Below are 16,831 nucleotides of genomic sequence, written 5' to 3'. Positions count from 1 at the left end.
GGCACCGGGTTGTAGAAAGCTGTTCTGAAGAACTGGAGGGCAGGAAAAACCATTTTGTTGTTCTGTAAGCCTTTGTCTTACAACCTCAATCGGGACTGGTTGCTAAGCGATGCAGTTGTTAAGTGAACCCTGCCCGATTTTGTGACCTTTTCGGTTGTTAAATAGATCACATGGTCCTTAAGTGGATCTCGCTTCCTGCATTCACATTGCTTGTCGAAAGCTGGCTGGGAGCATCGCAAAGTGGCGATCACATGATCTTAGACATTACAACCGTTGTAGATGCATGTTGGTTGCCAAGTGCCCCCAATCAGATCATGGGACTGTGGGACGGCTGCTATGGTCATATGTGTGAGGACCAGTCCTGACTCCCTTTTCTCAGCGCACTTCTAACTTGGAATGGTCACTAAATGAACCACTGTAAGTCAAGGACTGTGTTTGAAGCCTGCTGGATCATCTCCCATCTTCCTTCAGAGTAGGGCAACGCAACCATTCTTTGCTCCTAGTTGGTTCCTAAGCAACTTAGAACTAAGAAGAAATTTTTCTGACAACTGGAAACAATTAACCAGTGGAACAGCTTGCCTCCAGAAGTTGTGAATTCTCCAATACTGGAAGTTTTTAAGAAGGGCTTGGCTGAGCCATTTGTATGAAATGTATATTAAGGTCTCCTGGTTGAGCAGGGGGTTGGACTAGAAGACCTCCAAGGTCCCTTCCAAGTCTGTTATTCCATTCCATTCCATATTTTCTATTCCATTCCATTCCTTCCAGATTATTATTATTATTATTATTATTATTATTATTATTATTATTATTATTATTATTATTATTATTATTATTATTACTATTATTACTATTATTATTATTATTATTATACTTTTGTAGTTCGTGCTGTGCAAACATGAACGAATATATAGCAGGCAAGGGTACCTTCTGAAGGATCCAACCGCCGCGCCCGGCGTCCGTGTTTGGAATTGTTGTGGACAAACATGTTGTCGGACACGGCAAGGACGTGACCGTCTACATTCACCGTCGTTGACACCACCACCTGCGGAGAAGGAAGCCCCAGAGGGAGGAAAACAAAAGGCAAACCATCAGAAAGAGAGCTTTGAGGATGATGGGGACAGAACCAAACCTAGCAAGGTGAGAAATTTAGCTGTTTAAAAAAAAACCATCCTTCTATTGTTTGGGTAGTGGGTTGCTGTGGTTTTAACAAAATTTAATTTTTTTATGATTAAAGTAGGAAGACAGGTTAGTAAGAGGAGAATTACTTCCAGAGGATACAAAAGAAAGTATGTAAAAGAAAGCCAGAAAGAAGGAAAAAAACTAACCCCCCCCCAAATCTATCTGTCTGTCCATCTCTCTCTCTCTCTCCTCTTTCTATTATTTCTCTTTTTCTCTTCTCTTCAGTCTATATCTCTCTTTCTCAGAGAACTATCTACCATATCTACCATCTGCCTCTATATTGCTCCCCTCTCCCCTATCCTGTCCTTGTCTGTCTGTCTGTCTGTCTGTCTGTCTGTCTGTCTGTCTGTCGACCTTCCTACCTACCTACCTTCCTACCTATCACTATTATTATTACTGTATGGTTCATTACACAGTCAGCCAGATATTTATTCTTTTATCTATCATCTACCTACCATTATCAACAGCTATTGTCTGTTGTCTGTCTGTCTGTCTTTCTCTGTCCCATCTATCTCTCATTGATAAATCTATCTATCTATCTATCTATCTATCTATCTATCTATCTATCTCCATCCATTTCTCTCTCTCATCTATATATCCATCCATCTAATCTCTCATCTATCTATATCAATCCATATCTCTCATCCTATATCTATCTATCTATCTATCTATCTATCTATCTATCTATCTATCTATCTATCTATCTATCTAATCTCTCATCTATCTATATCCATCCATTTCTCTCTCTCATCTATATATCCATCCATCTAATCTCTCATCTATCTATATCAATCCATATCTCTCATCCTATATCTATCTATCTATCTATCTATCTATCTATCTATCTATCTATCTATCTATCTATCTATCTATCTAATCTCTCATCTATCTATATCCATCCATTTCTCTCTCTCATCTATATATCCATCCATCTAATCTCTCATCTATCTATATCAATCCATATCTCTCATCCTATATCTATCTATCTATCTATCTATCTATCTATCTATCTATCTATCTATCTATCTATCTATCTATCTAATCTCTCATCTATCTATATCCATCCATTTCTCTCTCTCATCTATATATCCATCCATCCATCCATCTATCTAATCTCTCATCTATCTATATCAATCCATATCTCTCATCTTATATCTATCTATCTATCATCTATCTATCATCTATCTATCTATCTATCTATCTATCTATCTATCTATCTATCTATCTATCTATCTATCATCTATCTATCTATCTATCTATCTATCTATCTATCTATCTATCTATCTATCTATCTATCTATCTATCAATCACCTCCCTGCAGATAGGGTCACCTTTCTAGATAGGTGGGACTATAATACCCATTGCCCCAAACACCAGGTTGGGGAGGGCACACCTGGGGAATCCTCCATCTTCCTGGTGCTCACTATCTACATTTTAACCAAAGACAACCAGCTGGGCACACAAGCTTCCATTTTCAAAAGCCTCGAGAAACGAGCGCAACCCACGATTCGGAAATAAGACCATTTGAGGATGAAAAAGTTGTCTTTCCTTTTTAAAAAAAAAAACATTTTGTTTGGTCTTGCCTTGGCCATTGGCCAGAAATCTAAAAGGGGCCAGGAAGGGGCTGTGTAAAATCAGAGGCTGATGGACCAGGTATACTCTCCAGGTATCCCCCAGTGCTGACTAGCTAGTAGCCTCATCAGTTTGCTTGCAGAAGGATATGGTAATTGTGACATTTTTACATGATTAACTGCCGTGCCAATTTGCATATAGCATCGGTGCCAGGCAGCCGGGCGGTTGCTCAAGCAAACACACCCACCTTGATGAGCAAAAGTTGAGCCACATTTGGTGCAGGAGAGCAGCGTCCGGGACAAAGAATGGCCAGAGAGTCCTTCAAACCTGGTGGACCTTCAAAGGGCTGGCTGGCCAAATATTTTAGATCTTCCCGCTGTTTGCACTGATTACAGAAGGGGTATTGTTTACTTCACTTAACTTTACTTAAACAATACACCCAATCAAGGAATTGACAAACAACCTAACACTAAACAGTCCAGCCAAACAATCTCCAAGACCATTCTCAGTCCCTTCTAGCAAAGCCCACTCCCTTCTAGCACTGATGAGGTTACCTAGTTGGGTCATGAAACATCTGCAAGAAAACCACCAAGCTCAGAGACCACCAAGGATCCCACGATCCTCCTCCTCCTCCTCCTCCTCCTCCTTCTTTCAAACCCCAACCCCTTCTAGCACTGATGGAGTTACTAGTTGGGTCATGAAACGTCTGCAAGAAAATCACCAGGGTGAATCCAGGTGCATTCATCTTCTCCAGGGCTCCCGGCCACCCCAATCTATGGGCCACCCTCTTCCTTGAAGTGAGATGGATTCCATTTTTTTTTGTGTGTGCAGAGCCTCTGGGCTCCAGGTTCAAATGGATCAGATGAGCAAATGTTACAAAGGAGGATGTCTTTTTTTTTTTTTACAAGGAGGTCTCCAGAGAAGAAGAAAAAGGTATATCAGCTTCATACAAGACGTCACCTGGAACCGGCGCATATCTCGCGGATTGCCAGCATTCTTCAAGCAGTTCTGGTTGCATTTGAGGAAGAACTTGAGAAAAAATCTAGAAATAGAGGAAAATAGAAAAAAGCAACATTAATTGCTTTCAGGAATCTTTATAAGAGTTTGATCTTTGGCTTCCTCAGTAATTCCTTCCTTCCTTCCTTCCTTCCTTCCTTCCTTCCTTCCTTCCTTCCCTCCCTCCCTCCCTCCCTCCCTCCTTCCTTCCTTCCTTCCTGCCTACCTTCCTGCCTTCCATCCCTCCTTCTTTCCTCACCTCCCTTTCCTTCCTCCCTTCCCTTGCCTCCTTCCCCTTTTCCTTCTTCCCTCCCTCCTTCCCTCACTTTCCTCCTTCCCTCCCCGCTCCATCTCTCTCTTTCCTCCCTCCCTCTTTTCCTTCTTCAATCCCTACTTTCCTCACCTCCGTCTCCCCTCTTCCCCCCCCTCCCTCCCCTCCTTTCCTTCCATCCCTCCTTCTTTCCCCACATCTTTTCTTCGGTCCTCGCTCCCTCCCTCCCTTCCTCCTTTTCTTCCCTGTGATTTATCAGCCCTGCCTATTTGCAATTTCCCAACTAGACTGAGCAGATTGTTGGGGTTTCCTACTTCCCTCCCTCCGCAGGGAGGCTGTCCACATAAGCTCTGGCTAAGCCAATAGCCACGCAAATCCATGGCTGTACCGTAAGTGAATCTCCCAAAGAGGAAGCTGAAGATAAAAATGGCAAGACAGCAAATCATACCAGGAATGGCTTATAGAGGCACTAGATGGCTCATCTTAGCCGAATTAAGCTTGCCCTACATAGTATATCGAAGGATTGTCCCCCGTTTAGGATTAAAATATGGTGCTTCCTTCCAAGCGTGTAACAAACTTGGTTTGGTTCCATTTGGTGACGATGCACAATAACTAAGCATGGTATATAAAATCATACATTGCAATGTCCTACCTGTCAGTGAATACTTCAGCTTCAACCATAACAACACAAGAGCACACAATAGATACAAACTCAAAGTTAACCGCACCAAACTTGATTGCAGGAAATACGACTTCAGCAATAGAGTGGTCAATGTCTGGAATACTCTACCCGACTGTAGTTTCTTCCCCAAACCCCAAAAACTTTAACCTTAGACTGTCTACTATTGACCTCACCCCTTTCCTAAGAGGTCTATAGGGGGCGTGCATAAGCGCACCAACATGCCTACCGTCCCTGTCCTATTGTTTCTCTTATTCTTTTATTTTTTCTTATATGTACCCATTTCATGTATTCACAACTATGTATATACTTATACTTATTATCTTGTAAACAATTGGCAAATCAAATAAATAAATAAATAAATAAACTACAGAAAGCAGTTTGAATGACAAGCAACATTAAATCCCCCTAATTTCAAAGCCGTATAGTTAGGGCTCATTTGCACTAAAAGCTACCGGTGAATTCTAGCAACAACTTCCTTAGAAAACTGCTTATTACTCATTAAATTAATATATCTATTAAGCCGTCGCCCTGTCTCTTCCCTAATGTAAGCCACACAGATACCTTTAAACTCTTCACACTTAAGTTAGTTACAGGTAGTCCTCGAGTTACAACCACCATTGAGCCCAAAATTTGTGTGGCTGAGGGAGACACTTCTTAAGAGACGGTTGCCCCATTTTGCAACCTGTGTGGCCCCAGTTGTTAAACGCATCGTTGCAGTTGCTCAGTTAGTCACACGGTCGTCAAGTGAATCGGCCTTCCCCATTGACCATGCGGGTCAGGAAGGTCGCATAAGGGGATCAGGTGACCCTGGAGACACTGTGGCCGTCATAAATACGAGTCAAGTGAGCAAGCGCCTGAGTTTTGATCCCATGATCCTGGAGCACAATGCAACGGTTGTAAGTGTAAAAAATAGAATCCTTAAAGTCACTTTGTTCAGTGCTGTTCTAACTTTGAACGGTCGCTAAACGAGCAGTTGCAACCCGAGGAATGCCTGGAACAGTAGAGGGTCTCCTGCTTGAGCTGGGGGGGTTGGACTAGAAGACCTCCGAGGACCCTTCCAGCTCTCTTCTGATTGAGGACTGCAGGGCTTTGAGTGGCAGGAATTAAGGTGGAAAGAAAATGGAGGAGGGTTAATCCCCCAATTCGGCTCATGAGAGCTAGAAACTTTTACAAACCCAATGGACTTTTGCCGATAGCCACTGACTATCTTTCTACCCCAGTGGTGGGATTCAAATTTTTTTTTACTACTGGCTCTGTGGGTGTGGCTGGTGGGCTTGGTGTGGCTTGGTAGGCGTGGCTTAGTGGGCGTGGCAGGGAAGGATACTGCAAAATCCCCCTTCCCTCCCCACCCCGCTAACCTGCTTTCCAGCTCCGTTCTCCTGTGCAGGGCAACCAAAGGAGACCCAACCGATCAGCTGGGACTCGATGGGAGGCAGAGAAGAGATGGGGGTTGGTGGGGCCAGTCGGAGGTGGGATTGGCCGGTTCTCCGAACTACTCAACATTTCCGTTACCGGTTCTCCAGAACGGGTCCGAACCGGCTGAATCTCTGCTCTGCCCCGAATTTAAAATCCAGCCATGGCAAATGGAATTTAAAATCCGCCCGCTTCTCTTCTTCTCCAACCTGGTGTGGTCCCTTTAAGGCGGCTCAGAAATACATCTTTGTTTGTCTAAAAGGGTATTGATTGGAAACTGATCCCCGGCTGCCTTGCAGGCAGCTAATGGGCCTCATTCCTGCAGAGAATGATCAATCAGGAAGAGGAACTCGGGAGATAATCTGAGCCCGCAGGGAGGGAAGCAGAGAGGCCCAAAGCACCAGAAGGCAGGACAAAAAGCAATGGACGGAAACTCACCAAGGAGAGAAAGAACCTGGAAGTGAAGACAATTAACCGGTGGAACAGCTTGCCACCAGAAGTTGTGGGAGCTCCCATCACCGGAGGTTTTTAAGAACAGACTGGACAACCCTTTGTCTGGAAGGAGATCCTGCTGGTCTCCTGCTCCAGCAGGGGTTTGGACTAGAAGACCTCCAAGGTCCCTTCCAGCTCTACCTGATTGAAATAGGGAGCGTGGGATGAAAGCCCTCTGCTGGAAAGTCTCAAAGATAGGTCACCTTTTGCCCCTTCCTTGTCACGCTTGAATCAAGCAGCTGACTTGAATCAAGATCACACGAAGGGTTAATATCACTTTATAATGCTTTGGTGAGGCCACGCTTGGAATATGGCGCTCAGTTTTGGTCGCCATATTCCAAAACAGATGTTGAGACTCTAGAAAGAGTGCAGAGAAGAGCAACAAAAGAGGATTAGGGGCTCTGGAGGCTGGAACATATGAAGAACGGTCGCAGGAATTGGGCATGTCTAGTCTAAGATGAGGAGGACTAGGGGTGACATGATACCAGAGTTTCCATATTTGAGGGGCTGCCCCAAAGAAGAGGTGGGGGGGGTCAACCTATTCTCCAAAACACCTCAAGGCAGGAGAAGAAACAATGGATTCAAACTAACTAAAGAGACAAGTGGACCTGGGACTAAGGAGGAATTTCCTAACAGTGAGAATAATTAACCGTTAATGTCAGTCTGTGCTCCATTCAAAATCCAAGAAAGACTCCATAGATTAGAGGAAAGAAATCTTTTACTGAAAATTGAAGTGGTAGCTTCAGGTAGAATTCTGAATCTAAGAAATTAGGCGTGCAGATTACATATACAAAGGGATGGAATTGTTCCCACCCCCCAAAGTTCAAAAGATTCTTCCAATTAAAAGTTCTGGATATGGTCATGTGGGCATCTTCAGGTGGTGATGAGGCCTCTGTCCGTTGACCTTGACATATTTTGATAAAGATTTGCAGTTGCGCAGAGAAAAGAAGGCTAAGCAAGGAATAGAAACTTAAGAGTAGGAATTTATACTCCCCCCCCACTCCTCATTTATACAACACAAGAATGTAACACCTCCAGCTCTCTTCCCAGACATATCCCCTCCCCCATTACTTATGGCAGCCAAAAGATGCAAAGCAGTAGAAAAGATCTTGAAGGCTGACAGTTAGAAATGATTTGCCTTCAGAAAGTTGTGGTTGCTCCATCCCTGGAAGCCTTCAAGAAGAGACTGGACAGCCATTGTTTAGGGTAAGGATGTCCAACCTGGAGAACTTTTAGACTTGTGGACTTCGCTGGCTGGGGAATTCTGGGAGTTGAAGCCCACAAGGTCTTAAAGTTCTAAAGTTGGGTAAGTCTCTTGCTCAAGCAGGGGGGTTGGACTAGAAGACCTCCAAGGTCCCTTCCAACTCTGATATTCTGTTATTTTGTTATTCTGCTTCGAAGAGCAGACCGATCCAAGAGGAAAAGAGCTGGGATTCCAGGGATCTCTTGCTGGGAGAAGGAATGGCTTTCGGCTTGTTGGGGCCAATAACCGGTGAGGTCGAAGTTCTTTCTGCCTCGGGCTCCAAGGAGAAGGGGGAAATGTGGGTCTTGGATCCAGAAAGTCAGAGGGGGAGACCAAGCTGCCCAGAAAAGGGATGTAAGGATGCTCTGCTTCCCCTACAGCATTCGAAGCTGATGAAATATTTAGCCTGCTTGTGCAGGGACCTATAATTGTCATTCTAGCATCAATAATTAACAGGTAGCAGCCCCGGGCTGGCTGCAGGAGGAGAGAGGCAGAAACAGAGAGAAGTGGGAAGGTGGCTCAGGCTCCACAAAAAGTCCCAGAACAAGCGAAACGCCCACAATCGGCGGATAGAAGAGGATATATGTAGCTCTCGGGCCTGAGCTTGGTGGTTTTCCTGCAGCCATTTCATTACCCAGCTAGGTAATATCGTCAGTGCTATGCGGGAGGGGGATTGAACAGAGGAGGAGAAGGAGGACTGTGGTGTCCTCTGAGGTTGCACCACCACCTTCCTTCTAGCGCTGATGAAGTCACCTAGTTGGGTCATGAAACATCTGCAAGAAAACCACCAAGCTCAGGGAGCATCATGGACCTCACAGTTCTCCTCCTCCTCCTCCTCCTCCTCCCTATAACCTCCCTTCCTTCTAGCACTGATGATGTTCCCTAGTTGGGTCATGAAACATCTGCAAGAAAACCACCAAGCTCAGAGAACACCGTGGACCTCACAGTTCTCCTCCTCCTCCCTATAACCTCCCTTCCTTCTAGCACTGATGATGATCCCCAGTTGGGTCATGAAACGTCTACAAGAAAACCACCAAGCTCAGAGAGCACGAAGTCCTTCACAGTTCAACCCTGAGCTACAAATATTCTCTCCTACCAATAAAACAGATGAAATGTGTATAAAACTTTCAGAGGTGGTAACTTAAACTGCGAGAATTCCCTAGCCAGCAAGGGTGGATTTCAACTCCTGGAATTCCTGGGGGAATTTGGGGAGTTGAAGCCCACCCATCTTAAAGCTGCCAAGATGAAGGAACGCTGGCCTGGACCTTTCTCTTCTCGGAGAGGCCCTGGGTTCAATGCCCATCTCTTCCCTTTGGTCTAGAAGCCACTTCTAGAAAGGACGGTCTCTCCCCCTTTTTGAGACCCGTTCCTGCAGTGGGGGAAACTCCCTAGATTTATCTATGGATGAAACATAAGAGTGGTAGAGGAAATAGTGGCGCCCCAAGGCTCTGCCATAGGCCCAGGACTCTTCAATATCTTCACCAATGATTTGGATGAGGGGATAGAGGAGGAAACTCATAAAATTTGCAGGTGACACCAAGCTTGGCGACCCCTGGACTAAAAGACCTTGAAGGTCCCTGCCAACTCTTGTTATTCTGTTCAGTGCTTAGGAGTTCAGTATAGAAGTAAACTATTTCCATGGAAATTTTGGTTGAGACCAGCGGTTGGGTAGGGTTCCTGAGGTCTTCGCAGGTGGTAATCAAGAGAGGAAAGGAACAGAGGACGGAAGAAGGAAAATTCATAAATTTTGAAGGGTGGTGGTGGGAAGCAAAGAGGGAAGCAACCCCCCCCCTCCCAAGATTGACAGTGAATTGGTAATTTTACACATACACACCAACGCAACATGCTTGCCCTCCCTCGGAGACCCCTAACTCCGAATAAAAGAGAAGGAAATAAGAATAAAAACACATGTCCGACTCGCTCACCTTCTTAAGTAGCAGTGGTGCATAGAAACCCAGGGAGTTAAAAATAAAGACAATGTGCATACATTAGCATGCCTAATGTGGCGTGCTCCCCATTTAACATGCAAATTCCCAGCAACGCTGCCGAACACCTTCTGTTCCGAGCGCATAAATTTGAATTCGCAATTAGAATAATCTTGTATAATTAATGAAAAGCGTCAATTTTAGCTCCTAAGTAATTTGATTAACATGTTGATAGGGCACTTACCATGCTCTCTAAACCAGAGGGGCTGGCCGCCGTTGGAGGAGAGAGGAACGTGGGGGTTGAGAGAGAAGGAGGCAGAGAAAGAGAGAAGGGGAGGGGGAGGGAGAGAGGGGGAGGGCGCGCACACAGACACACGGACACAGACACACACACACACACCCACACTCCCCAACTGTGTCAGCTGGGAAGGAAGGGTTGCATGGCCAGAGAGGAGAAAGTGGGTAGAACGGACTTGGAAGCCAGAAAGAGAGAATTAAGGCAACTTTCGGACCTCCTCCTGCCACCGGTAGCCCCGCTCCCGAAACGGAGCAGAGCCTACTCAATTTAGGCTTAGACCTGGTCAAATGCAACTAGTCCTCGACTTACGATGGTAATTGAGCCCAACGTTTCTATCGCTAAGTGCATTTTGTCCCATTTGACGACCTTTCTTGCCACAGTCGTTAAGTGAATTGCTGCAGTTGTTAAAGTTAGGAAGATGGTTTGTTGAGCAAATCCAGCTTCCCGCTGAAGGTTGCCAAAGGGGATCATGTGACACCCATCCCCCCCCGGGACACACTGCGACCATCATAAATACTAACCGGTTGCCAAGCGTCTGAATTTTGATCACGTGACCATGGGGATGCCGCAATGGTCATAAAGTGTGAAAAACAACCGTGTCCCCTTTTTTTCTAGTGCAGTTGTAACTTGGAACGGTCACCAAATGAACTGCTGTGAGTCGAGGATTTTTCTATAGTAGATGGCATGCTGGTTTGGAGACTCCCATAGGAGCTCTGGCAATTATCTTCTTATTCCCCTTAGCCAAAGGCCACCCAACTTTGCAAGGATGGTGAAAGACGTAGCCAACTGGGGTGGCAAAAGGGCTGGGGGTGGGGGAGGGGGAAGGATAGGGGACACGGGAGCCTGAGAGGCCCTGGATGTCTTGCTGGGCCTTTGCAGAAGGAGAGCATCAGGCACGAACAATCAGACCCACACATGAAGATTTTAAACCAGATGCTTCATTGCTTGTGCCTATTTTACAGGAATCTTCCCAAACTGACGATTTCATGCCAGACTAAATAAGGTTCAATGGAATCCAAAGGAATCAGCCTTAACGTTTGTGTCCACGTAGAGATTTCACACTCATTCCCAATGTCAACTCATAAAATATTTCTATATTTATTTTTTTTTAGAGTTGCCAACAGAAAGGGAGGGGGGAGCGGTGTAGCAGTTTGCAAACCGAAACCGCATTCCATAAGTTACTCTCTGTTTTCAAAGATAGTAACTAGGCGACTGAAGTTTCTGCAGCGCAAAATTCTAACTGGAGAGCATGATTGAGGACTCTTGGCTATGGATCAGTGATGGGATTCAAAAAAAATATTTACTACCTGTTTTGTGGGTGTGGCTTGGTGGGCGTGGCATGGCTTGGTGGGCGTGGCTTGGTGGGCATGGCAGGGGAAGGATACTGCAAAATCCCCATTCTCTTCCCACTCCACTAACCAGTCAGAGGTGGTATTCCAAACTACTCAATATTTCCGCTACCGGTTCTCCAGGACTGGTCAGAACCTGCTGAATACCACCTCGGCTATGGAGGTGTCCCATTGGAGAATATGAATTAGGATACACCCAGAGGGGTGGGGGGAAAACCAGGGTCAAGGGTGACAATAAATGATGTGTCTCAAGAGTCGGCTACACCCAGGCAGTGCCGGACATGTTAACTCCCAATAAATCTTTTTGAAGTTTGGCTCGAGACTCAGGATGGGGGTGACTGCCAGAATCCTGACACCCTGCTTGACTCCTCCACTTGGCTGGGCCAGTAGAGGTAGTCCTCATCTTATAACAGTTCATTTTAGTGACTGTTTGAAGTTACAGTGGTGCTGAAAAAAAATGACTGTTATGACTGTTTTTCCACACTAGGACTGTTGTAACATGCCTAGGTTCTGTGATCGAAATTCATCCGCTTGGCAAAGTGTCTCATATTTACGATGGTTGCAGGATCCCCTTTTATGACCTTCTGACAAGCAAAGTCAATGGTGAAGCCAGATTCGCTTAACAACCACGTTCCCAACCTAACAACGGCGGCGATTCACTTAACAACTGTGGCAAGGAAGCTTGTTCAATGGGGGAAAATTTACTGAACCACAGTCTCGCTTAGCAACAGAAATGTTGGGTTGAATTGGGGTCTGCGGGTATTCTTAACCATTGGAGGTTTTGAATTCTCAGAGAAAGGCTGCATCTGGAGGGGCAGGTCCTGTACAGGTGTGGCACACACACGTAAGCGTGCATAGTAGAAGGGACGGCAAAAGCTCAATCCATCCTCCTTTCTTCCTCCCATTGCATCTTTGACGCCTGTCGGATATCCTCAGTTTTGGGGCGGGATGGAATCTGGATTGTGCCCCGAGATTTGCAAAGCAGCATGTAGGCTTGTGCTGCAAACCCCTGCTCTGTTCTGGTCCAGCTCCAAGATTTGCAAAGCTAGAACCAACAAACTTGCTGGAATTTAATCTGAAGGTGGCTGGATTTTATTTATTTATTATTTTATTTTATTTGTCCTGCGCGCGAGGAAAAACAAGCGAACGGAGAGGCAGCCGACGGTAAGGAAAGGCTGAAAGATCAGCAGGGACAAAGGCGAGACAGCCTCTAATAGCTTTGATTCTTCTGCTTCTAATCTCCCCGCCGGCTTGTCAATCCTTATTCTTCTCCTTCGGCGGCTGGAGACCTCAGCAGTGGGACTGAGTGACAGGCGGGTCTGCCCAGCTATGGGGCCTCCTCGCCCAGCGGCCGATGTTATCGGGAGCGGACAAAGGCTGGGGAAATGTCAGTGTTTTATCAAGACCCCCCAACTGCCACTGGGATACGCCGGAAGAGGAGGGCCCTTGTCATTCCCTTGGTGTTTTATCTGGGAGAGGGAGACAGTGACTTGCATGAGTGCGTCCACACACCGACCCACAAGTGCAGAAGGTGACAATAGGAGAAGCATCCCGATTTCTGAGTGGAAGAGGGCAGAAGACTTTGTCGAAGGGACAAGAAGATCTCCAGGCAAACCAGAAATTAACAAAACTTTGCGAGCATTGTGTAACACCCCTTTTTTCTTTCCATAGTCCTCCAGATTTGGATTGGGCTGGTCTGCCTTTTCTGCCCCTATCCACCCCCAAATTCTTCCTCCACCATCTTCTGCTGTGTCTTAGATACATCAGCCTTGCAGACCAAAGAGATTTCCTTGGTCTCCCGGTATGCAACAGGTAGAATTGTGGAACTGGGAGGCACCCCAAATCACAGTGTGCACTGCAGATGCCCCCAAAAAAGCCAATGCAATCCTAGGTTGCATTAACAGAGGGGTGGACTCCAGATCACATGAAGTGTTAATACCCCTTGGTAAGGCTTCGGTGAGGCCACACTTGGAATACGGCATCCAATGTTGGTCACCACCATGTTACAAAAGATGTTGAGACTCTAGAAAGAGTGCAGAGAAGAGCAACGAAGAGGATGAGGGGACTGGAGGCTAAGAAATACGAAGAACAGTTGAAGGAATTGGGTACGTCTAGTTTAACAACGAGAGGGACTAGGGGTGACATGATAGCTTCCAATATTTAAGGGGCTGCCACAAAGAAGAGGGAGGGTCACCTGAAGGCAGGACAAGAAGAGAAGCAACCTAGAACTAAGGAGAAATTTCCCGACAGTGCGAACAATTGAATAGTAGAAGGGCCCGTCTGCCAAAAATTGTGTGTGCTCCATCACTGGAGATTTTTTAAAGTTTTTAAGAAGAGATTGGACAATCATTTGTCTGAAATGGTATAGGGTCTCCTGCTTAAGATGGGGGTTGGACTAGAAGACCTCCAAGATCCCTTCCAACTCTATTATTCTGTTATTCTGAGAAGAGACTGAGCTGTAAGGTGGGGTTAAACCTGTCACCTATTTAGAATCATTTCGTTGCCACGAAGACCTATGTCCATGAATTTGGTTGTTCCTTATTTAGTGCCAATTGAGCTTTGACCATTATTTATTTGTTTGTTTTGTTTGTTTATTGTATCCCGCTTTTATAATTTTTATAAATTCCTGAAAATGATGAACATATACAACACACATTCTTTCTCCTTTTCCCCGCCACAGAAACAACCCTGTGCTGCAGGTTGGGCTGTGAGATAGGGAACAGCTCCAGGTGAACAACTAGCTTTCAGGCCCAAGGCAGGACTAGAATTCCCTGGCTCCTGTTGTTTGGCCCAAAGTCACCCAGCTGGTTAGGTAGGACTAGTATTCATAGTCACTTGATGATTGGCCCAAAGTCCCCTAGCTGGTTTATTCTTAAGGTGGGACTAGAATTCCCTGTCTCCTGGTAATTGGCCCAAAGTCTCCCAGCCAGCTTTCTTGATTAAGGTGGACTAGAACTCACCATCTCCTGGTGATTGGCCCAAAGTCCCCTAGCTGGTTTATTCTTCTGGAAGAATCCTGTTCCTGTTCCCAAAGTTCGCCAGCTTGATTGGGACTAGAACTCCCTGTCTCCTGGTAATTGGCCCAAAGTCTCCCAGCCAGCTTTCTTGATTAAAGTGGACTAGAACTCACCATCTCCTGGTGATTGGCCCAAAGTCTCCCAGCTGACATGGTATCATGGATACTTTCTGGATGCCTAACACCAGCCAGCTTTCTTGGCTAAGGTGGACTAGAATTCACAGACTCCTGTTTTCTAACCTTAGCCACTAGACCAAACTAAAGTAAGAACTTGCAAAGAATAAGTGTTATTCTGTAAGGGCTGGCCTCGCCTCCCTCTTCACTTTCTACGACTTAACACTTCAACCAAATCTGTATTTAGTTCTGCTCATGGGTTCTGGGAGAATGGCAATGAGGATATTCAGAACAGTCCTGCTGGTACTTACCTGTCAATGATGACCGGATCGGAAGGGGTCTCATTGCGGTTTCCACAACTTTTCTTGTCACAGCAGCGGCTGTTGGGTGGGAGAAAGAAAGGGATGGTTAGGGCAAAGGAGAAACTCAAGATGGCAATGACCCTCCCTGAACATCAAAAGAAAGACCCGCCATCAACTCTCCGAATGAAAGACACGGCGAAGAAGGCGTTAGGCATCTGATTAGATCAACATCTATGGACAGTCCCCGACTTACAACGGTTCGTGTAGTGGCCATTCGAAGTTAACAAGGGCACGGAAAAAAAGGGACTTATGACCGTTTTTTCCCCCCACACTTAGGACTGTTACAGCATCTGGGTTGTAGGCCAGCCCAGCAAAAGCCTGATCTGCTTCGGGTGTTGTCGGAATGCAAAAAAGGCTAAGCAAGGAGCTGATTGTTGTAGAGAGGAGCTTTGTTAAATGTTTGGTGTAGAGAAAATCAGAATCAGCTGGCAGTCCTGAAGTGTGATTTAATTAATCAGAACCAATAGTCTTGCTTCCACTTCTACTTGGATATGTCCTAAGTTTTTAAAAATAGCCTTCCTTCCTTCCTTCCTTCCTTCCTTCCTTCCTTCCTTCCTTCCTTCCTTCCTTCCTTCCTTCCTCCCTCCCTCCCTCCCTCCCTCCCTCCCTCCCTTCCTTCCTTCCTTCCTTCCTCCCTTCCTTCCTTCCCTTCCATTTATCTTTCTCCTTCTTCCTTCCTTCTTCCATTTACCCTTCTTCCTTCCTTCCTTCCTTCCTTCCTTCCTTCCTTCCTTCCTTCCTTCCTTCCTTCCTTCCTTCCTTCCTTCCTCCCTCCCTCCCTCCCTCCCTCCCTCCCTCCCATCTTATCCTCCCTCCTTCCTCCCTCCCATCTTATCCTCCCTCCCTTCCATCCATCCAATTTCCCTCCTCTGTCTCTCTGTTTCTCCCTCCCTCCCTCCCCAAAGCAACCCCGATTCTTCCTCTATTCCCTTCATTATTTAGGCTTGCCAGATAGGATTGAAAGGCACTGTAAAGGTACTACTAAGAGCCGAGGTGGTGAGGTGGTTAGGATGCAGTACTGCAGGCTACTCCTGCTGACTGCTGGCTGACTGCAATTTGGCAGTTCGAATCTCACCAGGCTCAAGGTCGACTCAGCCTTCCGTACTTCTGAGGTGGGTAAAATGAGGACCCAGATTGTTTGGGAGTGATATGCTGACTCTGTAAACTGGTTAGAGAGGGCTGTAAAGCACCGTGAAGCGGTATATAAGTCTAAGTGCTATTGCTATCACTACTACTATGTTCGTATTTATGTTTCAGAAATCTGAAATACCGGATGTCTCCCTGCGTCGCCTTTTCCTCGTGTTCCCTCCTGCACGGAGTCAACAGAGAAATCAGCACCCTAAGAGCGTGCCAATGGGGCTGGGTCAGTTGCAACTTGGTTCTTCTCGCCACAAAAAAACCCCTCTGAAACTTGGTTTGCCTCTCAAGGACAGAGAACAAAACTTGCAAACCATCGGGTCTCTCATCCGTTGGGGGCGGGGGACAGTCAAGAAAGGCACGCCCCTCCCCCCACTAGATTTCCTGCATGAGAAACTGGTCGTAAAGTAGAGCATCCGGTTTTCCTCATAAAAATTTGGCCACAAAGGCTGTGCAGTGGTGTGGGTAGTGTTCTAAAAAAAAAAAAAAAAGTGCTTTGCTGCAAATGGGGCTTGGAAGAAGCCCCGCTAAAACTCTTTAAAGCAACCGCATCTTTTCATAGACAGCAGATGTTCCATCCAAGGAAAAGAAGCAGATGCTTTAAAGAGATGCCGACAAGAGACTTAACGCTCTAAATCTGATGCCAAGTTTGGACACTGGAAACAGGACATGGGTTCCTCTTCGTGGCCGAGACACACAGTTTTGCAAGAAAATACGTAATGGAATAATAAAGTAACCAAGTTGGGAGGGACTTTGGAGGTCTTCTAGTCCAGCCCCCCCTT

The 16,831-nt window shown here is 46.0% G+C and overlaps 1 protein-coding gene across 5 annotated transcripts in view; it reads right to left on the bottom strand.

Moving 5' to 3' along the window:
- LOC113428725 (transcription factor COE3-like) overlaps positions 1 to 16,831 on the bottom strand; it is an 81,960-nt gene that overhangs the window by 34,090 nt on the left and 31,039 nt on the right. For all 5 annotated transcript variants that reach the window (XM_087962616.1, XM_087962612.1, XM_087962613.1 and 2 more), the window contains 3 exons: positions 14,862 to 14,930; positions 3,712 to 3,793; positions 925 to 1,042 (listed from right to left, as the gene is read on the bottom strand). In XM_087962616.1, coding sequence (XP_087818742.1) covers positions 925 to 1,042; positions 3,712 to 3,793; positions 14,862 to 14,930 — 269 coding nt within the window. The remainder of the gene's footprint in view (positions 1 to 924; positions 1,043 to 3,711; positions 3,794 to 14,861; positions 14,931 to 16,831) is intronic.

This window comes from Notechis scutatus, chromosome 4 (genome assembly GCF_049901735.1).
Source record: "Notechis scutatus isolate UNSWTSFEM ecotype Mainland chromosome 4, rNotScu1.2, whole genome shotgun sequence".
Taxonomy (NCBI): domain Eukaryota; kingdom Metazoa; phylum Chordata; class Lepidosauria; order Squamata; family Elapidae; genus Notechis; species Notechis scutatus.
The sequence above is the reverse complement of the archived record's forward strand: the minus strand, read 5'-3'. Positions and strand labels throughout refer to the sequence as shown.